This window comes from Asterias amurensis, chromosome 13 (genome assembly GCF_032118995.1).
Source record: "Asterias amurensis chromosome 13, ASM3211899v1".
Taxonomy (NCBI): domain Eukaryota; kingdom Metazoa; phylum Echinodermata; class Asteroidea; order Forcipulatida; family Asteriidae; genus Asterias; species Asterias amurensis.
Genome location: NC_092660.1, coordinates 6,895,127 through 6,922,621, shown reverse-complemented (window position 1 = coordinate 6,922,621; position 27,495 = coordinate 6,895,127). Strand labels below are relative to the sequence as shown.

General features: G+C 37.1%; 1 protein-coding gene across 1 annotated transcript; it reads right to left on the bottom strand.

Annotated features, from left to right (window-relative positions):
- Window positions 1–92: 92 nt before the first annotated feature.
- Window positions 93–27,235, bottom strand: LOC139945967 (uncharacterized). The gene is made up of 14 exons (XM_071943517.1): window positions 26,854–27,235; window positions 22,834–25,490; window positions 22,197–22,274; window positions 21,160–21,555; window positions 16,014–16,145; window positions 15,270–15,516; window positions 14,025–14,165; window positions 13,518–13,631; window positions 12,108–12,181; window positions 11,056–11,166; window positions 10,380–10,495; window positions 3,118–3,256; window positions 1,612–1,732; window positions 93–966 (listed from the first exon to the last, which is right to left on the bottom strand). Exons 1-14 carry the CDS (start codon window positions 26,957–26,959, stop codon window positions 875–877), a joined length of 4,524 nt encoding a protein of 1,507 aa, XP_071799618.1. The 5' UTR covers window positions 26,960–27,235; the 3' UTR covers window positions 93–874.
- Between the last annotated feature and the right edge of the window lie 260 nt (window positions 27,236–27,495).

Genomic DNA, 27,495 nt, shown 5'->3' with positions numbered 1-27,495 from the left:
CATCCTTTCACTGCTCTGAAATCTGTTGTACAGGTCCATCATTGTAAAGTTATTTTACCTTTCAATATTTGAATTTGCAAAGGACTTACTTGTACAATTTGAAGTCATATGAAGAGTCAGTGGTTAAAAACAGCAAACAATGACCTAGTCAAAGAGATGAGTTGAAGAGATCTTAGGCTGAAGGAGACTTTTGAGACGCTGGCGGCAGCAGACATAACGTTCCTTTTTTGGCGGCTCTGAGAATGCGCGCGCACCCTCAGTATTGCGCATAGGTCTGAGCATGCGCACTACTGTGAAGAAGGACGGCCTAAAAGTCTCCCCTTGTAAGGGAGACACTGCTTAATAGTCCCATTACTGACATCAACTTGGTTCTCATCTATATCAAAGTCACTCCACTCTGCTCCCAGTTTGAGGAGACCCTGTGCAAATAATGTCCATAATACTCATGGGGGTTTGGTTATAAATGACTTGTACATGACATGCTCCATGCCAAAACCACGTAGTATCTGCTAAACTCAAATCTGGGATTATTTGCTAATCAAAAAGACATGAAGAAGAGCTCTCAAGTAACAACTAATGAGGACCAATCGACGGGGAAAAAATGGTAGCGCCCTCTATTGAAAATTACCAACTCCGGTGTATTTCTGTGCACAATCTAGGCATTTAAGCAAATGGTGCGCGGTGCTGAACACTTGCGCACCCAGTGTGCATCTGATTGGTTTACAGGGGCAGTATTTCACAACATGTTAAAATCAAATTGATTCGGTTGTTTCTGAGAACTGGGTAATCATAGAGGGGGACATCACTTTGATCTTAGAGTCATGGTAGACCATAGATGCAACACCCAATACCAAGTCACTGTTTAGTAATGGATCTATTTGCTCCTTTTCTTTGCATCTTGCTTGGCTTTCCAGATCATGAGTTCCATGCAGCTTGCAGCATCTTCTTTACTGTCATGTCCACCAACTGAAAAGAAAAGAAAAGCCCACATACACTGTCATCATCATCACCAGTTAGCATCATGCATTTCTGCACCGGCTGCCTGACTTGTGAAACGCTTCCAAATAGACCGGTCTTAAGCTGCCACATCTGCCTCCTCCACAGACCACCCAGTGCCTAGTCTGGAGAGCTCCCTCTGGATTACATTATTCCTTGTTGTCCTAGGACACCCTCATCATTACTTCCCATGGGTTGGTGACCAGATGTAGAGTTGTGATATATTTAAAGTGTTCAATCATACAGTAAACATGACCTTTCTTAATGGATTATTGAGCTTTAATCTATGGTGCTTCACCACTGATTGTTAATTTACCATCGATATTATGCACTCACTGTTTGCCCCATACACTCATGGTTTCCCCCAAAAAAATCTTGCAGACCGGAACACCAATACTACCACAGACATCGCATCCATCAAGGACAACAAGACATTAAATGGAGCGTTATAATCTACCTCTAAAGCAACTTACACACATGTTAAACTATGGCGCAACAAAAGTAACAGAATGCCGATTAAAACTGTGCCGGATGAATCGCAGATATCCCCAGTAGTGATAAAAATACTATTGAGAGCGCCCTCATAGGGTCATTAAGCAAGATTGAAGAACTTACCATCATTCTGGATGATTCTGTTGAGACATTCAGCCATTAGAGTACGTAATGCTCTCTTGAAAGGTAAACCTCGTCTATGTGGGAACAGCACAGCTGTGTCTATGACTTGACTATGAATCATCTATGGAATAAATCCATATCAGTAGATTTATCAGCAACTTGTTCTCCATAAGAACATTAACCCTCCTACTGTATGATCATTTAATATCATCTACAGTGGTGTAAACCTCCTACTTTCTGACCATTCAATATAATTGATTTGAATGATAGATAAACTATACAAGTTACTTGTCTTAATTTTTAGACTGGCCAGACGTTTTAATATCTGTACTAGTGTTAAAGGGACTAGTCCTGCCTCTTTGCGGGATTGCTTATAAGTGTATTTCCTATGGACACCTTTTGAAAGTATTGTAAGTTTAACTAATCTTTTTATAGTAGTGCTTTTCCATAACTTTTTAAATTTTGCGGTTTGTGGTTTTAATTATTGGCTGGTCCATTTTTGTGGTTTATATTTTTAGAAAACGTTTATGCTCTTTGGTTATTTTTGCTCTTGTTTGCAGCTATTTTTAATGTGTACAGCGCCTTGGGGTCCATGGATGTGAGGCGCTTTATAAGCGTTGTTTATTGTTGTCGTTGTTTATTGTTGTTTATTGTTGTCGTTGTTTATTGTTGTTTATTGTTGTCGTTGTTTATTGTTGTTTATTGTTGTCGTTGTTTATTGTTGTTGTTTATTGTCGTTGTCGTTGTCGTTGTCGTTGTCGTTGTCGTTGTTATTATTATTATTATTATTATTAAGTCTGTAATGATTTCATGTGGTGAGTAATCAACGGTCAACCCTCCAACTGTCTTTCACATTTAATATCATCTACAGAGGTGTTGAATAATAAAGTATGCCAGCCTGCGTTATGATATCATTTGGTGAATGCATCTACTGGTACACAGTCAACCCTTCTACTGTGTAACCATTTAATGTCATCTACAGAGGTGTTGAATAATAAAGTATGCCAGCCTGCGTTATGATATCACTTGGTGAATGCATCTACTCGGTATACAGTCAACCCTTCTACTGTCTAACCATTTAATATCATCTACAGAGGTGTTGAATAATAAAGTATGCCAGCCTGCGTTATGATATCATTTGGTGAATGCATCTACTGGTACACAGTCAACCCTTCTACTGTTTAACCAATCAATATCAATGGTATGGCACTGCTCAGTGTGAAGTCTGTTCTTACACACTGCCACAGCTCATAAAAGTATGTGCTTTACAGGGTGCCGTAAACACAGAATTCTTTGGTAAGCAGTCCCATGAAACTGGGTCCAAGTTTGTGTAGAACATATCAAACATTATGTCACCATTCAAACACCTGCTTCAATGATGTTCGCCAGTAGACGTGCATACGGCCTGCCCTATATGATGGCAACTTTCAAAGCAACAATGGGGTTATTCGGTACAGTACATAGCAGTGTGGTTGTACTAGATGTATATTGATAGAGTAAAGTTACCTTGAGGGAAAGTAAATCACTCTCCAAGCTATGCCCAATTATGATACTCTGACTGCTACACATACTAAGCAGAACTGCCTGTACGTCTTGCAGAGTTGTAGTCACATCTTTCAAATCATCTTCTGTTATTCCACTAAATCTGTAAAACAAATGTCAGTTGTTATTGTTAATTGTTTGGCATTAAAACACATACAAAATATAAACATTAACACAACAAAAGCCAGTGATATAGCCTCCTGATGGCTGGAATCAGAAAAAATTACCCAAAGGTTTACTAATTACTAATATCCCTGGCCAAATCAACAAAAATATATTACACATCTATATTGATTTACATTAAAGTCACCTGGAAGTGGTATTTTGTCAAAATAAAGCTTTTTTTCACTAAGATATGTGTTTTGATCGGTGGAATATGAACAAACAGTAAACTAAGATTCTAAAAAAAATAGTTTCCATTTTATTGATAAATTTAAAAGTAGGTCCAACCCGAGAGGGTGCTGTACGTGACGTCAATCGAGGCGCGATCTTTCATGAAGAGAAAATGTGTAATCTGGCCTTGTACACTACGCCTGGATACCTGATCGGTATGATGCCTACGTACAGAACTATGGTCACGGAGCAGACTGCACGCACTGTATGGCTGCTGTGTGGACGGTCCACTCAGATTACCAAGCACGGTGAATCGCATGCAGTGCCAACGCAAGATAGTGATGCTTGGCGCAAGCTAAAAACATGCCCTCAAAGTTGAAAAAATAACCCGATTTTTTTCATGTTAGGCAAATGCTCCTTTAAGTTCGTCACGTCTTTAAGGTTCCTTCCCGACTTCCCACTAGCTGGAAAAATTGTTGGGATGGCGTCATGTTTTAGAAAAGAACTTTTCTCTTCTTATCAAAATGTGCGATGTGAAGTGTTTGCTGCACAGCACTGGAAAAGACGTCAGACCGGACCACTTTGCAAACTGACCCAATCTTTAGTTGTTTTGCTGCATCCAGCAGCAACACAGCTGGTCGACATTGCCGCAAAAAACGCAAGAACAAAACTTTTTTCGAACGTACAAACTCAGAACTAGGACTTGAATTTACTTGCACGTACGTGTGTCCAATGTTCGATCGAGGCAAAGTCTGCCTCGATTGACAACACAAAAGGGGAAGGCGGAGTCATCCCCCACACAACTTTATTTATTTTTTTAAACATATAAATGTTACAACAAATTACTCAACAAATTATTTTATTATTTGCTTTCCAGGTGACTTTAAGCCCCCAAAAATCTGATTAACATTAAACAACATTAGAAAAATGCTAAAAAGCTAAAATGCTGAATGGATTAAAATGCAAAATAACCCCCCAACAGGCAAAGAATTAATCCTACCCATCTAAGAAAAATTTAATAAATAAATAATTAATTAAAAAATTAAAAAATTGGCAAGTGAGACAATTTTTTTGAAATGGTCCCCCTATTAAGTATAAAAATTGTTTGTTTTATTGAAAACATTATTAAGAGACAGGAGTTATAGAATGATGAGGATATGAAAATCTAAATGATTGATTTCTATCATTATTGAGAGACCTTATTGGGTTACTGAAGTGATTAGCACTACAATCTTAGCGTATAGAATGACTGCTGACATAGTCAGAACTCATTCATCTATAATTCAATTCAATTCAATTTTATTTGTCATGGCAGCATGAAAATCATTTCCTCCGGATATATAGAGAATGAGAAAGGGGAGGGATGGGAAATAAACATGGGTGTAAAAAAGGCTAAGGGAATACAAAAAGGAAAGGGTAAGGACAAGCATAAGAACAACACCAAAAACAGGACATCTTGTCATTTAGATTCAATGTATTTCTTAAAATCATACTCTGAATTTAGTGTTTGTTCTTCTTTTAGACATTGTACTCTTTTACAGGTCTCTTATAGGATCTGATATAGGTCTGGAAAAAAAAAGCTTATATGCAGAGTTGCTAGCACTGAAGGCCCCGTATCAATCATTAAAGCTTAAATCATTACCGAATACCACTCTTATTCACCAAATTGCGATCCCGTATCAATCATTAAAGCTTAAATCATTACCGAATACCACTCTTATTCACCAAATTGCGATCCCGTATCAATCATTAAAGCTTAAATCATTATCGCATACCACTCTTATTCAGCACATTGCGATCCCGTATCAATCATTAAAGCTTAAATCATTATCGCATACCACTCTTATTCAGCACATTGCGATCCCGTATCAATCATTAAAGCTTAAATCATTATCGCATACCACTCTTATTCAGCACATTGCGATCCCGTATCAATCATTAAAGCTTAAATCATTATCGCATACCACTCTTATTCAGCACATTGCGATCCCGTATCAATCATTAAAGCTTAAATCATTATCGCATACCACTCTTATTCAGCACATTGTGATCCCGTATCAATCATTAAAGCTTAAATCATTACCGAATACCACTCTTATTCACCAAATTGCGATCCCGTATCAATCATTAAAGCTTAAATCATTATCGCATACCACTCTTATTCAGCACATTGCGATCCCGTATCAATCATTAAAGCTTAAATCATTATCGCATACCACTCTTATTCAGCACATTCAATCCCGTATCAATCATTAAAGCTTAAATCATTATCGCATACCACTCTTATTCAGCACATTGCGATCCCGTATCAATCATTAAAGCTTAAATCATTATCGCATACCACTCTTATTCAGCACATTGCGATCCCGTATCAATCATTAAAGCTTAAATCATTATCGCATACCACTCTTATTCAGCACATTGCGATCCCGTATCAATCATTAAAGCTTAAATCATTATCGCATACCACTCTTATCCACCAAATTGCGATCCCGTATCAATCATTAAAGCTTAAATCATTATCGCATACCACTCTTATTCAGCACATTGCGATCCCGTATCAATCATTAAAGCTTAAATCATTATCGCATACCACTCTTATTCAGCACATTGCGATCCCGTATCAATCATTAAAGCTTAAATCATTATCGCATACCACTCTTATTCAGCACATTGCGATCCCGTATCAATCATTAAAGCTTAAATCATTATCGCATACCACTCTTATTCAGCACATTGTGATCCCGTATCAATCATTAAAGCTTAAATCATTATCGCATACCACTCTTATTCAGCACATTGCGATCCCGTATCAATCATTAAAGCTTAAATCATTATCGCATACCACTCTTATTCAGCACATTGCGATCCCGTATCAATCATTAAAGCTTAAATCATTATCGCATACCACTCTTATTCAGCACATTGCGATCCCGTATCAATCATTAAAGCTTAAATCATTATCGCATACCACTCTTATTCAGCACATTGCGATCCCGTATCAATCATTAAAGCTTAAATCATTACCGAATACCACTCTTATTCACCAAATTGCGATCCCGTATCAATCATTAAAGCTTAAATCATTATCGCATACCACTCTTATTCAGCAAATTGCGATCCCGTATCAATCATTAAAGCTTAAATCATTACCGAATACCACTCTTATTCAGCACATTGCGATCCCGTATCAATCATTAAAGCTTAAATCATTACCGAATACCACTCTTATTCACCAAATTGCGATCCCGTATCAATCATTAAAGCTTAAATCATTATCGCATACCACTCTTATTCAGCACATTGCGATCCCGTATCAATCATTAAAGCTTAAATCATTATCGCATACCACTCTTATTCACCAAATTGTGATCCCGTATCAATCATTAAAGCTTAAATCATTATCGCATACCACTCTTATTCAGCACATTGCGATCCCGTATCAATCATTAAAGCTTAAATCATTACCGCATACCACTCTTATTCAGCACATTGCGATCCCGTATCAATCATTAAAGCTTAAATCATTATCGCATACCACTCTTATTCAGCACATTGCGATCCCGTATCAATCATTAAAGCTTAAATCATAACCGAATACCACTCTTATTCACCAAATTGCGATCCCGTATCAATCATTAAAGCTTAAATCATAACCGAATACCACTCTTATTCACCAAATTGCGATCCCGTATCAATCATTAAAGCTTAAATCATTACCGAATACCACTCTTATTCACCAAATTGCGATCCCGTATCAATCATTAAAGCTTAAATCATTATCGCATACCACTCTTATTCAGCACATTGCGATCCCGTATCAATCATTAAAGCTTAAATCATTATCGCATACCACTCTTATTCAGCACATTGCGATCCCGTATCAATCATTAAAGCTTAAATCATTATCGCATACCACTCTTATTCAGCACATTGCGATCCCGTATCAATCATTAAAGCTTAAATCATTACCGAATACCACTCTTATTCACCAAATTGCGATCCCGTATCAATCATTAAAGCTTAAATCATTATCGCATACCACTCTTATTCAGCAAATTGCGATCCCGTATCAATCATTAAAGCTTAAATCATTACCGAATACCACTCTTATTCAGCACATTGCGATCCCGTATCAATCATTAAAGCTTAAATCATTACCGAATACCACTCTTATTCACCAAATTGCGATCCCGTATCAATCATTAAAGCTTAAATCATTATCGCATACCACTCTTATTCAGCACATTGCGATCCCGTATCAATCATTAAAGCTTAAATCATTATCGCATACCACTCTTATTCACCAAATTGTGATCCCGTATCAATCATTAAAGCTTAAATCATTATCGCATACCACTCTTATTCAGCACATTGCGATCCCGTATCAATCATTAAAGCTTAAATCATTACCGCATACCACTCTTATTCAGCACATTGCGATCCCGTATCAATCATTAAAGCTTAAATCATTATCGCATACCACTCTTATTCAGCACATTGCGATCCCGTATCAATCATTAAAGCTTAAATCATAACCGAATACCACTCTTATTCACCAAATTGCGATCCCGTATCAATCATTAAAGCTTAAATCATTACCGAATACCACTCTTATTCACCAAATTGCGATCCCGTATCAATCATTAAAGCTTAAGCATACCACTCTTATTCAGCACATTGCGATCCCGTATCAATCATTAAAGCTTAAATCATTATCGCATACCACTCTTATTCAGCACATTGCGATCCCGTATCAATCATTAAAGCTTAAATCATTACCGAATACCACTCTTATTCACCAAATTGCGATCCCGTATCAATCATTAAAGCTTAAATCATTATCGCATACCACTCTTATTCAGCACATTGCGATCCCGTATCAATCATTAAAGCTTAAATCATTATCGCATACCACTCTTATTCAGCACATTGCGATCCCGTATCAATCATTAAAGCTTAAATCATTATCGCATACCACTCTTATTCAGCACATTGCGATCCCGTATCAATCATTAAAGCTTAAATCATTATCGCATACCACTCTTATTCACCAAATTGCGATCCCGTATCAATCATTAAAGCTTAAATCATTATCGCATACCACTCTTATTCAGCACATTGCGATCCCGTATCAATCATTAAAGCTTAAATCATTATCGCATACCACTCTTATTCAGCACATTGCGATCCCGTATCAATCATTAAAGCTTAAATCATTATCGCATACCACTCTTATTCAGCACATTGCGATCCCGTATCAATCATTAAAGCTTAAATCATTATCGCATACCACTCTTATTCAGCACATTGCGATCCCGTATCAATCATTAAAGCTTAAATCATTATCGCATACCACTCTTATTCAGCACATTGCGATCCCGTATCAATCATTAAAGCTTAAATCATTATCGCATACCACTCTTATTCAGCACATTGCGATCCCGTATCAATCATTAAAGCTTAAATCATTATCGCATACCACTCTTATTCAGCACATTGCGATCCCGTATCAATCATTAAAGCTTAAATCATTATCGCATACCACTCTTATTCAGCACATTGCGATCCCGTATCAATCATTAAAGCTTAAATCATTATCGCATACCACTCTTATTCAGCACATTGCGATCCCGTATCAATCATTAAAGCTTAAATCATTACCGCATACCACTCTTATTCAGCACATTGCGATCCCGTATCAATCATTAAAGCTTAAATCATTATCGCATACCACTCTTATTCAGCACATTGCGATCCCGTATCAATCATTAAAGCTTAAATCATTATCGCATACCACTCTTATTCAGCACATTGTGATCCCGTATCAATCATTAAAGCTTAAATCATTATCGCATACCACTCTTATTCAGCACATTGCGATCCCGTATCAATCATTAAAGCTTAAATCATTACCGAATACCACTCTTATTCAGCACATTGCGATCCCGTATCAATCATTAAAGCTTAAATCATTATCGCATACCACTCTTATTCAGCACATTGCGATCCCGTATCAATCATTAAAGCTTAAATCATTATCGCATACCACTCTTATTCAGCACATTGCGATCCCGTATCAATCATTAAAGCTTAAATCATTATCGCATACCACTCTTATTCAGCACATTGCGATCCCGTATCAATCATTAAAGCTTAAATCATTATCGCATACCACTCTTATTCAGCACATTGCGATCCCGTATCAATCATTAAAGCTTAAATCATTACCGAATACCACTCTTATTCACCAAATTGCGATCCCGTATCAATCATTAAAGCTTAAATCATTATCGCATACCACTCTTATTCAGCACATTGCGATCCCGTATCAATCATTAAAGCTTAAATCATTATCGCATACCACTCTTATTCAGCACATTGTGATCCCGTATCAATCATTAAAGCTTAAATCATTATCGCATACCACTCTTATTCAGCACATTGCGATCCCGTATCAATCATTAAAGCTTAAATCATTATCGCATACCACTCTTATTCAGCACATTGCGATCCCGTATCAATCATTAAAGCTTAAATCATTATCGCATACCACTCTTATTCACCAAATTGCTACATTTCTGGTTCTGGAATCAATTCAATTTCAATTCAATTTCAATTCAATTCAATTCAATTCATTTCAATTCAATTCAGTATCCCTTTTTGTGATATGGCGGACGGAATGCTCCAACACTATTGGGTTTGGGTAAATTTGTGTGTATACACCCTAACACCCAAACCAAACAGTACACTCCTATCACGACCGCCATACCTCAAAAAGGCTGATTCAAATAGAAAAAAAAAACAGCCAGACAGACAAACAAAACAGAACAAACAGACATACATCAGACAAAAGGACAGACGTACATAAGGCGTGACACAGGAGAACTTACCTTGTGTTGTAGTCTACTATTTCAGCATTTGGTTTGACCAATGTGTCATATACACAATTAAGTTTATCATCAACCACAGTCACTCTTGTTAACTCCAGACCTTTCACTGTGTAACACTGCAAAGATCATAAGTCATTAGACAACTTTACTAATCTCAAAATCGACCAAATTACATTGCTCGCACAAATTTAAAAAGCACCATAAGTATCAAAAGTAACAAGTAGATTACAAATTTTGCATTGCATTGATGCCCAAACAAAAATGAATAAAATCCTCACTGAGCGATAAACTCCAAACGCTAAATTGGTTTATTCATTTCTCATCAAATATGACATTTTAGACAGAAATATTAAAGGGGATGTTTTCTACTATCATCATCATTAGACCATGTGAGTTTTATATAAATCTATGATCATCACGATTTTTTTTTCTTACCAATTCTGTAACGTTCCTTTAAGAATGCTTACGCAAATTACAAGCGTCCACTAACAATGATAACAGTATAAATGGTCAGTCTCAATTGACAAGAAACGAAACAGGCAGATAGCAACACTTTAAAAAGAGTAAATAACAGAAAATCTATTTAACATATTGGATTAAAAAGACATAAGCCCCATGTTGTCAAAATATAGTTCACGCAATTGATGATGTTAAACAAAACAATATAACTACTTACCATTTCACAGTCCATAGCATATAGCCCTGGATTGCCATTGGCTGGTGGGGACTTAGCTACAGTTCTCATGAAACCAGTTAAATTATTTGTCTTATCATCAGTTACATGATACTGAAAAACAAACAAACACAGTCAAAGGCTTTCGTCAAATTTATTATACTTAAATTAAATAATACAGTTATTTTCATATATTAAAAATTATATGCCAATGTTTTGAATGTTGCAGCTCAAAAGAAGAAAAAAAAAACCAAATCAAAATAAAACAAGAATTGTGAAAAACTTTGTATTTGATCAGAAGTGAAGTTGTTTATCGTTGTATAAGAATATAACTTTTCTGTCTGTTCAGCAGAGTGCAGGTTCGAGTCCCAGCCATGACACTTGTGTCCTTAAGCATGACACATGACCATTGCTTCATCCTTCGAATGGGAAGTAAAGAGGTTGGTCCCGTGTGTTGTGTAACACACGTAAAAGAACCCAGTGCACTTATCAAAAAGAGAAGGGGTTTGACCCGGTGTTCCTGGTTTGATAAGCTGGATTTTCAACATCAACCATTACATGATGCTTTAAAGGAATAGGTCTCATACTTCAAATCGTAGCTCCACATACCCTGCAAGTATTGTTATTATAATCATGCCCATTAAAGCCATTATACACTTTCGGCACAGAAGAAAAAAAAAAAAAAGGTTCACAAATTTACAAATAACTTACAGGGTTTACAGAAGGTAATGGTGAAAGACTTCTCTTGAAATAATATACCATGAAATGCTTTACTTTTCGAGAAAACATTAAAACAATTATCAATTCTCGACAACGAGAATTACGGATTATATTAAACACACGTCATGACACGGCGAAACGTGCGGAAATAAGGGTTGGTTTTCCCGTTATTTTCTCCCGACTCCGATGACCGATTGAGCCTATATTTTAACAGGTTTGTTATTTTGTATATAAGTTGTGATACACGAAGTGTTGGCCTTTGGACAATACTGTTTACCGAAAGTGTCCAATGGCTTTAAAGGACATAATATTATAGAAATAGAGTTGTAGTTTACCTTAGAAACACTGCATCCTTTGGCACTAGAGTCACCCGAACAGCATGTAAACCGTCCTTCTAAAGTCCCTCCAACTACAAACAGATACATTAATCACTTCAACTTATTATAGGTATCAAATAATATGACGTCACCATTTAACTACCTGCCGTAAAACATGGCGTCTGTAAGCAGGTGTGTGTGTGTGCGACTATGCGAACGTGTGCCATCGTGTCCCATGGAAATCCAACCGGGGGCGCTGAGTACTGCATTGATGTACGCTTTTTGATGCGCATATGGCCTGCAATACAAGACGGCCACTTGCATAGCAACAAAGGGGATATTCAACACCCTCTATTATTGATGTGCTTTATTATCCATTTTCTATCAGGTTATCAAAAAAGTGTACATGGATCGATAGCTGGAGAAATGAACCAATTTTATACCAATTAAAATATGACAGAAAGCCCACATTTGATTTAGTTCAACTCAATGCATATCTATTTTTCATGCTGACAATAAGGGAATCAATGTGTGGTGAAGAGGTTTTCAACTAGTGGTTTAAACCCGCGCCGCGGCCTGGACTTGATAATTTTGACGAGACGAAGTCGAGGTAAATTATCAAGAACCAGGCCTCGGCGGGTTTAAACCACTAGCTGAAAACCGATTCAACACACTTTGATTCCCATTCATAAATACCTTTTTGGTCAAAAAACATCAACACATTTTGGTCAAAAGGTAAAATAAATGCAAAATTTTTAATTGGTTCAATGATTTCTTTCAACACAACACTCCTCCAGCTGTGAAATGGTAAGATCCTCGTGTAAACAACTCCTTATAAGGAGATGATGTGCGCGTTGCGCGTATCGCGTGATGTGGCACAACTGTTTCAGCCGTTGCCCTCGACCAATAGGAATGAAGAAACTGTCTTATAAGTGCAGGTGCAAGGTCGCGTGTCATGCCCATGTTATAACACTTTTTACTGGTGTTATATCATCCGTTCGAACAACCCCTCGTGATGCCCTCTCGACCAATCAGAATGGATAAACTGTCTTAGGTATTTATGAATGACAATTAAGCATACAGTTGAAAACAAATAAAAATGTGTATAATAATGAAAAGATGAATACCACTTAATTCAACAGTAATAAAATGTATAGAAATGTCAAAGATAATATCGAGTGTAATTAACATGCTAGCCAACATACAAATTTTCTACCTTCGGCCCAGATAGTAGTTAAAAAGCAGGACAGTTCTTTTCAGAACTGAGAAGTCTCTCGACAAATCTGAAAAAATCTACTCCGCGGTAGTAGAATATTTCTAAAATAAGAAACTCTACTTGGCAAAAAGATACACTCAGTGCTACCGCAAACCAAATAAATATTGATACCTCAGCATGCAATGCCTAAAATCCTAGAATCCTTTACTTACCCTTATTATGCCAAAATTTGCCCCAGTGGAAGATGCAGTTTTCTCTGGTGATGTAGTGGCCATCGGAGCGACGCAGAAACGTCTTACCACATCGACAGCATACATATTGGTTTGCTACAATAGGGAGTATAAGGACTTATTATACAATGGTTATATAACAATACAGGGGTCGATTTCACAAAGAGTTAGGACTAGTCCTAGGAGATATTAAAAAACATTTAATGCTAGTCCATAGTTCTCGTCCTAACTCGAGATAAGACTAGTCTGAACTCTTTGTGAAATCCACCCTGTGGGAGTTATTGTATCTCCATTTCTTTTAAAATGTGATCATTCCAAAAACAAAATGTAACAAAAAATAAAAATGGGGGGGGGGGGGCGGGGGGAGCGGATAAAAATATTACAGAATTTCTTTTTGTGGGGCAAAACTAAAATGGAATTGAGTTTACAAAATGATGATGCAGTAATTTAGCCATAGTAACCACATCAGACAAGGCCTTAGCAACCTACGTTGATTTCCAGTGGATTTCTTTGAGTCGTCGACTTTGATGACAGCAAGACCTGGTGTCTCAGAAGGTCGGGGATAGCCATTGTCAACTAGCTGATCTTCAGTCATTAAATACGTCTTCAGAATCTCATATAAATATGTGCCTGTTAGAACAATAAAGGTTCAATCAATTCAATGTTATGTGGATATTTTAACAACAAACATACAAACAACTTCAGTCATTAAATAATAGTATCAAAGTCTTATAATAGTGCCAAGGTACTCAAGGTGCTTTAGATACATTTATACAGAAAGAGAGGTTATTGAAAGCTATGAATTCTGAGCCCCAGTTATGTAGCAGAATTTTGTCTTCAGAATCTCATACAAATATTAGCCTGTCAGACTAGTTAAGCTTTCTTTTTAACAACAAACATACTAATAACTCAGTAGTGAGCGTCATTTTCTGATTAATAACCATTTGAGCTTTAGTCATTCTGATTAATACACAATTATACTTTACAACACCGAGATGAAGAATAATAGATATTGATCTCTGGATAGAGACCTGTCGCAGGCTTCCAAGGATTTGTCGCCGTAATTGTTCTTTTTCGGGATTTGGTACAGGATTTTCGCCAAGTAACAACAAGTTAAGCTTGGGCAATATCGATTTATTTTATTCACGATATATCGCCGACAATATATCGCGATATTCGATATAATCGCGATTAATTAAATTTGACATCATCAGTCTTCAAACTCCAAGTGAAAGTTGTAGAAGAGACAGTCATGGCATAAGAGGTGTTCTAATGACCTATTCTTCTGGTTTTACTCCAAACCTATGGGGTACAAGATGTCTCAGCTAGCAAATACATCACGATATTTAATCGATATCGCGATATATCGATATTTCGATTAAAACCAAATCCATCCGATATCGAAATCGTTTCCAAATTAATATCGCGATATTCGATAATATCGTGATATCGCCCAAGCTTACAACAAGTAATGGATTTTCTGTATTTTTCATACCTACACACAATCAACATTTATTTCCATTGGTCAAAAAAAGAAAATAACAAATAAGTCCATGAAAAAAAGAGAGGAAAAGAGAAAACTGAGCATGAAAACAAGAGGAAAAGATAATATTCCTAAACTATTGTACACATAAAGTGAAGAACAGAGGAGGAAAACCAAAACCCAAAAAGAGAAAATAATCTTAAAAGAGGAAATCTCACAGAAATCTCAGTAGAGTATCATGTTTGACTTACCTTCATATTTTGGCTGTTGAGCAGGGGATTGGTGAGAGCGATTTAGAGTGAATGTGTGTTGAGTGGCTGCCTTACCACCAATAACAGCTTCATGTGAAATACTTCCTTTGCTAGTTGGTGATGTGACTTTATCTGGTGTATCCGTCGTCTGTGCACTACGTAATCTCTTCAATGTGTTGACTGATAGATTCAGATAAATGTTTCTTGAGGATGCTCTCTCGTATACAGACTTCTCTTCCTTCAAACCCTGAACATCAAACCACACCACATTACCAATATGAGTAGGATTTGAAACTTTGCATGGTGAAAATACGATATGGAAAGGTTTGCGGTAACACCATGTAATGACTATCTCTAATGAGTCGGGGTGGTTCTGAAAAGTACCGTTGGTTTAAACTTGACGTTTTGATCAGTATGCTCTGATCGTCTTCTGGAGAAAGCATGAACGCACCATGATTAAGTATATGATCTGCTTAGGCCTGGGGGACTAGTGCAACTAGCGTCATAGTCGCAACTATCAATTTCACAAAAACTTCAGCACCTCATCACACAGCAAGTAATATTTTAAGATAAGCTTCCTATTCCTCAAACAGTGCAAATTTAATATAAATCTGTGTTGAAACTTGTTTCAAGTTGCAAAAAGTACCATAAAGGGGAAATGTGTATTTTCCTCATGAAGTACCCTTTCAAGACCAAAGTATGGGAGTAATGGTTTATGCATTGATGGCAATGAGGTTGATTTACCTGCTGGAAGGCCTCCTGCTCTGTCTGTGTAGTCTTAAGATACTCATCAATGAACAGATTCAGATAGCGTTGTCTGATGTTACATGGAACCTTGCCTGCTTTGTCTGGTGGTATGATGGGCCTCGGGTTCACCTTATTCAATAAAAATAATACAATTCTCATTTCAAAAAGTTGCATCCCCTTAAGGTGATCCTCTGGCTGCTGCTTCCCAAGTTGTATTGTAATTTAGGTGTGATCCCTGGCTACACGGCCGTTAACGGTTGTGTGGCTTCTGACTGGCAACCCCAAACAAATAAATTAACAAAATAGGGGGATGTCGCCAACAGAGGGCTAGATAGCCCAGTTTGTAGAGCGCCGGCATGTTAACCCAAAAGTCGTTGGTTCGAATCCCACTCCAGTCAATTCTTTGTTCAACCACAAAAATCAATTGTTATTTCAGATACATTTATTTCATGTCAACATCAATTAATACAAAGTGTGAAAATACTGGTCAGTTAAACATACACTAGTACCCCCCCCCTTTTAATCACACGAGATCACTTTATAGCAAGGGTCCCTTGCTAAGTTGTAGCATGGCTGAAATTTTCACAAAATGTTCCTCAAGGACAACAATTGTTTGTACTGTACAAGTCCTCTTACAAAATTTTTTCAAACATTGCCACATTTCACAAAAAATGGTCAAATCAAGCACGAGGGACCCCAGTTAAAGGCAGTGGACACTATTGGTAATTACTCAAAATAATTATTAGCATAAAACCTTTTGTGGTGACGAGTAATGGGACGGCTCCTTCTGAAGTGCTATAGTTTTCGAGAGAGAAGTAATTTTCCACAAATTTGATTTCGAGACCTCAGATTTAGAACTTGAGGTTACGAAATCAACCATCTAAACTCACGCAACTTTGTGTGACAAGGGTGTTTTTTTCTTTCATTATTATCTCCCAAGTTCGATGACCGATTGAGCTCGAATTTTCACAGGTTTGTTATTTTATGCATATGTTGAGATACACCAACTGTGAAGACTGGTCTTTGACAATTACTACATTGTAATAGTGTCCACTGCCTTTAAGTTTCTGTCGTGTGAATTGCAATTATCTTAAGTACATATGATGACTTGCTCTAGTTATTGAACAAAAAATAGATAATAATGTGACATTAAAGTGACACGATGCCTTGGATCGGACGAGTTGGTCAATACAAATCGTTTGTTGTAAAATACATATGGCTAGAAAGATGTTGTAAAAGTAGAATACAATAATCTACACTAGCATGCCTCGAAATTGCTTGGTTTTCCTTTCACTTTGCGAACTAACACAGTGGGTCAAAAATTTGACTCCCATAAAAGGCCGACCGCGTTAGTCAACGATGTAAAATGAAAACCACGCATTTTCGAGGCATGTTTGTGAGGATAATTGTATTCTACTTTTACAACATCTTTCAAGCCATATATGCATTTTATAACAAACAGTTACAAGCGCTTTTTATAGACCAATTCGTCTGATCCAAGGCAACGTGTCCCTTTATTTTATTTCTAACATGTAGGTAAAAGGAGAAGCAAATGCTTTTTGTTCCCCTTCCCTATGAAGACAATGACCTAAGAAAACATATACACTGTACAAGAACAACGGTACCGGTAAGTATAAAACATGGGGACACCGACATGTTAAATGCATGAGTGAGACCACTGGGCAATACAACGGTACCGGTAAGTATAAAACATGGGGACACAGACATGTTAAATGCATGAGTGAGACCACTGGGCAATAGATTGTAGGTGTCGTAAAAATAAAAGATGTAAATAAAATATTTATAAATAATCAATATCCTATTCAAATTAATTTGTATATTATATGAAATTGCCAAATAAATAAACACGAATGTACTCTTAATGGTTACGAAAAGATAAAACACATGTATTGTAGGAGGTCCTGTTTTCGAGGTGTCCCTAAAATCGTGGCAAATCTTTTACCTCTCTGTGCGCGATGTAATTAGTCCCTAGATAAAATATTTGTGGTTTTATTTGCCAAGCAAAGAGTCTCATCTCCCTTGACCAAAACTTAGAAACATGTAAGGCTCCACTGGTTATTTGCACTTGTAAATGCAAAAAGTTTGGTGTTTTAGGCATTTCTACAAGGTACAAAAATGTGTCATAATGTTAAGGCCATATAAAAATATTTGCCCACCCAAAAAGTTTCATCAAACACTATTTCAATTGACAATTCATGATGATCAAATCATGTGACTGAACATTTTGCTGAGCGTTCTAGAGAAAAAAATACAGAGGCTTAAAGAAGCCATGTGCCTTACATCATTTTCTAATCTTTTTTAGATTTTTATTTTTTAACCCTCGTATCAATATTATTAACATCAATATTTAAACATCAGCTTGTTGATTCAATTATCACTGTTTATTTATACGCTTTATTGTAAGTTTCAGATTTGAAAGCCAATTCACACTTTTTATTAAATGATTTATTTTTTGTTATTTTTTGCAAATTACCTAGGTAATTTTTAAAATTTCATAAAAACATATTTTGAATAAAACGAAGACAACTGCTGGCTATAGAGTCATACACAGAGTCTCAAAGAACACTTGTAGTCACTGCAGATGTTTCTTCCATGTATAGCTTCACCGGAAAACCATACTTTTTTGTTTGCCGTGAAAACAGGAAAAACTCAAAACAAATGGGGCCAGTTGAAGTCATCGACGATCAGTGTGTAGTGTGAACATTTCAATGTCCATCAAGTTTTAATATATGTTTGCATACTTCATATTAACAAATGAAGATAATTAGGGCATCGGTTGATATATGGCATCATTATTTTTTTCCCAATTCAAAGAAAAAGGCATAATATCGTGAAAACTGGTAAGAGGAGGATATTATTATCTGTATCTGTATCTGTATTGTTGAGCCGGCGCAAAAAAATTCTAAAGACACATCACACCAGCTTTGCGTATTGTGTGGATGGGATGGCTTAATTTTTGAAGTGCTTGGCGAGAGTGTCTTTGAAGATATCTAATGAGTTGCTGGAAATCACACTACTGGGTAAGGCGTTCCAGTCCTTGATGGTGGCCGGAAAAAAAACTGTTGCCGTAGATTTTGGTTGAGTGACGAAGTTGATGAAATTGGAGATTGTGCATTATATCTACTCCTACACTAAACTACACTAAACTACTCACAGTTTCTGCAAAGACCAGTACGATTCGAGGCTGTTTAGCAGGTGAGGCAGATGGGCTTGATGTTGCTTTTCGTTTAGTCCCACTCCCAGTCCCACTGGACCCGCCAACATCTGTCTTTACTCTCTTGGATTTGGCTCTACTTTTTGTCTTTCTTTTTCTGGTCTGTTTAGACTTAGTCTTTGACTTGGCTTTTGTTTTTCGTTTAGTTGAAGTGGTTTTGCTTTTACTTTTAGGTTTTGCCATTTCTTTCAAAAGGAAATGCTGGTAAAAATGTTAACTGGATCAACCATCTACAGTGACATAGTCTCACTCACTCATGTCACTACTGATGAATGAACACTACACACAACACAACAGAAATGGGCACCACATTGAAATGCCCACTAGGTACAAGACTAGACGGTCAGAACTGTTAAAGTTGGACAGCGCCCTCTATAGTTCAAATAATGCCAGTTTTAACAGACCATGTGTCAAAATTATTTTGTTATTAATTTCTGATATAATTAATGATAATTTAATGCATAGTATGCTTATTTCAGACAAAAAATAATTTGTCACAGTAAGGAATTGAATGTGAATTTTTTAATATAAATTATAATAATGGGGTTTTATTTTAGTGTTTCTATAGGCATTTTTCCTGCAACAAGTGTCTGCTGCATAATTCACAAGTTCATTTTAGATTTCTAATAATATTATTTCACTTCAGCAGCTTTATTTCACGTCTGCTTTGGCATTTAATTTAAAAGTAAAAAAAAAAAAAAAATGTTTTCTTCTATGATGTTCTTAACAGCTTACTTACATTTAAGGCAGTGGACACTATTGGTAATTGTCAAAGACTAGACTTCACAGTTGGTGTATCTCAACATATGCATAAAATAACAAAACAAACCTGTGAAAATTTGAGCTCAATCGGTCATCAAAGTTGCGAGATAATAATGAAAGAAAAATAACCCTTGTCACACAAAGTTGTGTGCGTTTAGATGGTTGATTTCGAGACCTCAAGTTCTAAATCTGAGGTATCGAAATCAAATTTGTGGAAAATTACTTCCTTTTAGAAATCTATGGCACTTCAGAGGGAGCCGTTTCTCACAATGTTTTATACCATCAACTTCTCCCCATTACTCGTCACCAAGAAAGGTTTTATGCCAATAATTTTTTGAGTAATTACCAATAGTGTCCACCGCCTTTAATTAGTGTTCTTAATTTCTGTTCATCGTTCATTTGTGTACAATGTCATTATGTTTATTTTCTTTAAACCAGATTGAGAAGACATTTTTTTCCAGCTATACCTTCTGATATGACATTGTTTTTAAGTTAATGTACATGCTCATCTTAATTTGCAATGGGCCCAAAAATTAAATAAACATTAATAACAATGAATGAACTGGGAAAACACTTGTCACATATTCTATTACACAGTAGGCAGTAAAATTGGATAATACAGACAAGAGTGAGCTATTCCTTGTATTATTCTTGCATATTTACTTTTGTGTTTAAGATATGGTATAATTCACTACAATACAATGAGCATTTACTGGTGTGTAAATAATAAATATTGTATATGAAGTGCACAAATCCACAAAAGTGCGTATTGCGCTAATACAAACAATAACATAATACAAATGTACAATTAATAAAAACAAATATTTAGGCCTATAAGCCTAAGCTAAGAATAAATCCATAATACAACAAGCAGAGTCTTTATGTAATCATGTATGTGTAACATGAGCACTCAAATTGAAATACATAATGTAAATAGAGAGAGAGAGAGAGAGAGAGAGAGAGAGAGTCAGAAGGTACACAGAAAAAAGCAAGGGGTAAACAACTAATAAAGAACCAAGCAAGGGGAGGGGGAGGGGTAGACAAGGGGGAGACAAGGGGTTGGAAGGGGCTGGTTTTACGAGAGACATGAGACATGTTATATGATGATGAAGATATTTTGATAATGACATCACAAATAATGCTCACCTTCTTCGGTAAATGGGCAAGTCGTCTCTCTCCTTTTGGTGCTGATATTGCCACTGTCTTGCTTGGATGTCCGGTAGGATAAGATGCACTATGTCCAATGGAATACTTCTGTTGAATCTTAGCATTGATTCCCATGACTGGTGTGTTGAAGGGTCTAACCGTAGCTGATTTATTAGGAGGAGTCTGCCGTATCTGTAACGGTGGAACGTGGGCTACACGCTTTTTAGAGCTGGAGGAACTAGTTGGATTTGTTGCAACTTTTACTTCGGGAGATGTGGCTTTGAGGGTGTTTTGCTTTTCTTCAAGGTGTTGCTGGGCCTGCATGTAGCGGTTGTGACATACTTGTAATGGACTGGGTCGTACCTTGGGCCTTGGAGTGAACCTCTTGTGTTTGGACTGTTAAAGTAAAACATGTATGTAATTGACAATCAGTTAAACTGAACAAATCTTGAATTCAAGACTTACAATTAAAAGCAAGAGATACACTTCACACACACTTCTCAGTCAAAATAGACGTGTAAGTTAGTTCAATGCATCTTCTTCACACACTGGAAGGCTGGTTATGTAACCAAAAAAAATGAAAAAGAGATTCCAGGCTTCCAGCTACCCCCCTCCCCCCCAAAAAAAAAAAAATGAAAGCTCATATTATGTACCACACCTCAAGAAAAATCAAGAAAATAGTCATAACAAGAAATTAACCAACTTTAGGTTGGACAAAGATAAGGTCTTTATAACTTTGAATGAAAGATTTGTTTAATGGTCTTAACTCTATTATGCAGGGCCCAAATGGAATCCAGTTTGTTTCTACTGATTTGGCTCACCCTTGCAAAATAAAGGAAATCAATTAAACAAAGAAAAAAAGAGAAATTGACTAGAGCAGAATCTGAACATACAAAACTCATAATTACGTGTTGGCACTCTGCCAGTTAGACATTCAGCCCTAATGTTAGTGGTCTCTATTTGTCAATCTTTTTGGGGGGATTTAGAAAAAATACCTGATTATAAAAACAGCTACTATTTATAGATTACATACATACCACATCAAATATGGATACATGAGCGACTCTTTGCTTTGAAGTAGACATAACCAAGTCCTCTTTCTTACACTCGTCTGGCTGCAAGCAAAACAAAAAACAGAAAACTTTAACAATTTTGGGGGGTAAACATCCAACAGTATAAGCACTAGTAGCAGGATGAATAGGAGATTATAAAGAAATGTTCAGTTTTAAATATAGAAGGAAAACCCCAAATGAGCAAACTCACACAATACAGCAAAGACTTAAAGGCAATGGACACCTTTGGTACTGTATTTGTCAAAGACCAGTCTCCTCACTTGGTGTATCTCAACATATGCGCAAAATAACAACTGTGAAAATTTGAACTCATCAAAGTTGCGAGAGAATAATGGAAGAAAAAACACCCTTGTCGCACAAGTTGTGTGCTTTCGCTTGAATTCGAGACCTCAGCTTCTCAAATTTAATTCAAATATTTTAGTGAGAGAATTACTTCTTTCTCAAAAACTACATTACTTCAGAGGGAGCCGTTTCTCACAATGTTTTATACTATCAACAGCTCCCCATTACTTGTTACCAAGTAAGTTTTTATGCTGACAATTATTTTGAGCAACCCCTTCGAGATCAAAGTAATCTTTGCCATTACTCTATTTCAGCTTACCTCTTTCACTTTCTCTTGCACTTTGTTGGGTCGTTTTGAAGGTTCCTCCTTGAAAATTTTCAGACACTCTTCAAAAGTATCGGACTCTGAGAAGGTTGCATCAAGGTCGTTATTGTCGCTATCACTGATGAGTGTGAAGTCATCATCGGAGTTATTCATGGCATTATCATTATCACTATTATCACTACTATCACTCATCATGACAGCCCTCAAGACCTTCCTGGAACTGTGGGATATTTTCTTCTTCAATCTTGTTTTCTCATCACTCTTGATTTGATGGATCTCTGGCACTTTACCGGATTTCTTGTCTTTGGATCTGTTGTTTGTTTTGTGATTATGTGGCAAATGCTTACTTTCCTTGGGTTTTTCCACCCCATGCTGAGGAACAGTCCTACTTTTGGGACCGGTTTTTCTTTGAATGCTCTTTGACAGTGATGTGTGTGATGATTTGTCAGCTGTGAAGCCATTAGTGTCTCTTTTGGACAAAGTGGTAGAGCGTTTTGGTTCATCAGTAGGCCTATAACCAGTGAACCGGGTGCTGCTGTTTGTATCTGAACTTGAGTAGCAGTCACTGAATAAAACCATCTTCTTTTCCTCTCCATGTCTTACCAATTGCTCATCAGTGTTATCACTATCACTGTCTTCTCCAAACAGAATTATATTGGAGGACTTTCGGTTACATATCTTGGCAGGCTTCTTTGTTTGGAGTAACTTTCCTCTATCGTCCTGTGTTGAACGAGCTTTCTTAGTTACATTTCCTTTATTAGGTTGATCATTATCAGAAGGGCTAGAGCTTATGAGAATGACATCATCATCTTGACAGCTTGGATTTCTTGCAGTAATTAAACCGTTATCACTGCATTCATTCAAAGATTGTGTAGTTTTACGTTTTCCTTGCTGGTTATTGCCACTTAATGGCTTTGCTTTTTGTTGTTTCTTTTCGCATATTTTATTGAAAAAACTTGACAGCAGTTCTGAGGACACTTTCATTCTTGGTTTTTCTTCTGGTGATTCCTTGTCGTTACATTTATCGTCGTTGGTTTTACTTTCATTTGTGTCAGAGTGCTTTGTGTTTGCTTGAGTAGCATTTTGCGTTTCCTTGGATTTGGAGGTCAAGTCCTTGGATTTGGAGGTCAAGTCCTTGGATTTGGATGAGTTCAAATTTGGTTTGGTTGTATTCTTATTTTTAATGTTTGGCTTGGGTTTTGAGCTGGATTCATTCTTTCCTGTCCCATCTTTGAGTTTTCTTTTTTCAGGGGTCTTTTTTCTCACTTCGGGTTGTTGTTTGGCATCATTGTGTTTTTTTAATTTGTTTTGCAATTGACTGCTCCCTTTAGTGATGGAAGGATTTGCAGACAGTTCCGTTAAGTACTTGGTGGGATTCCATTCATCTTCCAATGAGGTATTGAGGTGATCATCTGGACGGTAATCTGCAGGGCTGTAACTGTAACTTGGAGTGAAGGGTACATCATTGTCAGACGGTGGGTGAAAATTCACATCTTGAAGGAAATGCTTTGGCTGTACATTACTCAGCCACGGTTTGTCAGTTTCCTCCTCAGTGCATTCCTCGTCTTCTTGCTCAACATCTCCATGTTTTAACTTCTTGCGTTTTGATTCCTCATCTGTTGATGATGAGTGGATTTCTTGCTCTTCAATTATCATCAAAGCATCACTGTCCGATGATTGGTCACAATCATTTGTTTCTGGGAACTTTTTCCTTTTCTTTGGAAGGTTGCTTTTCTTCAAATGTTCCTTTGTTGTGAAATTTGAAAAGGGATCATACTCCAAATCATTGGTGGGGTTTGGCGGGACGGAATCAACAGAATACTTTGTAGTCGGAGTGTAGTTTGTGTGAAGAGATCCAATGTCTTCACCACCAAGCATTGGCTCATATTCATCGGCACCATCGGCAGAATCAACATTCTCAGGATTGTCGAAACTGTATAAACCATCCTCCTCGTCACTAGGCATTGCTGCTGTGTCATTTGCACAAGTGGTGCTGTTAGGTTCTTCAGTTTCCTCCCCAGAAGCACAACTGTCTCCATGTTCATCTTTAACTCCATTGGGATTACATGCACTGTTATCAAGAGGATCGTACACAAGATCAGTGTTACTCTTTGAACAAGCTTCATCAAGAGAGTATTTACTCGATGGAGAAGACAAGTCACTCCGTACAGACTGTTCAGGATTGCTGTTTGTATACAAGTTGTTTCCCAAGGGATCGTATTCATCGTTATTGACAGGATGGTCCTGGTTAAGGGTGTACTTCTCCGTTATTGCATTAGTTTCTGATGTTTTTGTTGAATCATACGTAGCACCTTTGTTTCTTTTAACTTGTGTTTTCTGAGAGTTTGAATCTGTTCCTGCTGAAGAACTGATCTGAGAGAGTGGTGTAGGAACATACATGGGAGCTGCATTTTTGGCATGGCCTCTCTTGGATGCTTTGGCAGCCATCTTGTGTCTTCTTCGAGCCAAAGCGATCTCTGCAATTGGAGTGGGTACATACTGCACAGGTTGTTTCTTAGCTGCGAGTTCTTGTGGGACAGGAGAGGATGATGGAGGACTTGCATTAAGGATATACTTGCTGACATCAGCTGTTTGAGGATATACACCATCAATATTTCCTTTAGGCTTGGTGGACTGTAGCTTCTCTGTCTCTGTAATGTAAATAATTTAAAAAGTTATTTTACATGAAACTAGAACAAGCTAGTCGAAACCTTGAGATCAGTTCAAGAACTGACTCCACGGTAGTGCAGTTAACTCTGATCCTATGGGCTAAAGTAGTAGTCCCAGCCAATTTTCTAAACCTTCCGCCCGGGTAGTAGTAAAAAAGCAGGACAGTTCTTTTCAGAACTGAGAAGTCTCCCAAACATCTGATAAATCTACTCCGCGGTAGTAGAATAAAAAAAGACAGTTCTCTAAGAACAAACTGTACCTGGCAAGTAGATACACACATGGTTTTGCCGCAAACCAAATATATATTGATACCTCACCATGCAATGCCTCAAATCCTATTACAAAATAAACATCCTCAAAGTTCCCTAAATTTATGGTGTTTTATAATTGACTTTACCACGTTCTAACAGGCACCATTTTGAAAAGGCAATCAAAGTTTTCTAAAATGAACTTCCAAGTTCTGTTCCCCCTGTGCCTGTAGCTAAATGACAGGACTTATCGAATTTGGGGACAAAAACCACAAGACCACAGGTCCTGATCCCAGAGTGTTTACACGAATGGAACATTTTTTACAAGACCTGGGGTGGATTTCACAAAGAGTTAGGACTAGTCTTATCTCGAGTTAGGACGAGTTACGAGTCCTAACTTAGGACTAGCTGTACGTTTTTGATATCTCTTAGGACTAGTCCTAAGTTACAAAATATTGGGCTATCTTGGCTTCAAATTGGGGAACATACCATTATCGATTACACAGATAAAAAATATACAGGGTTCAGGCAGTGCACTAAAGTCAAATTTGCACGGCGCATAAAAGTCGGTCGTCCTACACAATATATGTAAATTTATAGAAAGGGAGATAAATACAGTTTATTTTCTGTCTATCTTTTTGGTTTTACTAACAAAATTAATAAAAAGTTGAAAAACAAATGACGACCAGACTTGTTTACTACTTGTTTACAACTAGTAATACTAGCCCCTTGCAAAATCCACTAGCCTCCCCAGGTCTGCAGTCCATTGTAAAGTTCGAGCCCTCTGCTGAGCAGGACTCGACTTTGGTAGAAAATCAACTGTACTGCAGGGCTCGTAATTTTTGGGTGTTTTCCCTTTTTTTGTGGGGGGGGGGGGGGGTTGATCCAGAGTCCGACAAGTGACTGAAGGATGTAAAAATGTTGATTCAGCTTATTATTTTCCTTTGAAAATCAAGTCCAAGCAAAGTCCCATAGACACCAGATTTGAATGATATTGATAGAAAAAATAAGAAAGGCCCTGTTATCATGTATTATCATTGTTATTCTATGGGGGAGCACTCTATCTAATAATATTATTTATAACAATTGCCCTTACCTGCTTGATTGCGGACATGTCGAAAATGACAGTAGGGACGTCGACAAGTCCCATTCGAGTAAAATGGGCAATTTAGTCCACGAAAATATCCCGAATTAGAAAACATTGCTGCACCGACTGGGCCGGATGTTTAAAATTGAGATTTTGAGACTGTTGTTAATGTTATTATAATTGTAAATCTAACAGTCAAGAAGATGTTCAAGAGAAGAGATTCCACTCTTAAGACAATGTCTGAGACGACGGCAGACTCTTGAATAATGGGCATACATTATCTGCATCCTGCTTTACTTTCTCTGCATTATATTATGCACTTCTTTGAGTCTTTGACATGAGAGAGACATTGACAGTACTACTACTAGTGTACGACACGGACGGATGTACCTGTACGTTCTAGCACAATGCAATCGCACGTTGTAATTTAACGTACAACCTAGGGAGGGCGCCCTCAACTGTCTAGAATCTGAGCCGTACAATATACGGCTCTGTCTAGAATCAGTTGTCTAGCAGATCCGTGTACATTATAAATCAACTCAAAATAACAAAACACTAAAAAAAAACAAATCTCATAATTATTGTTTTACTATTTTTAAACTAGGGGAACTAAAAGTAGCGACGAGTTCTTAAACGGATCCAATCACTTAC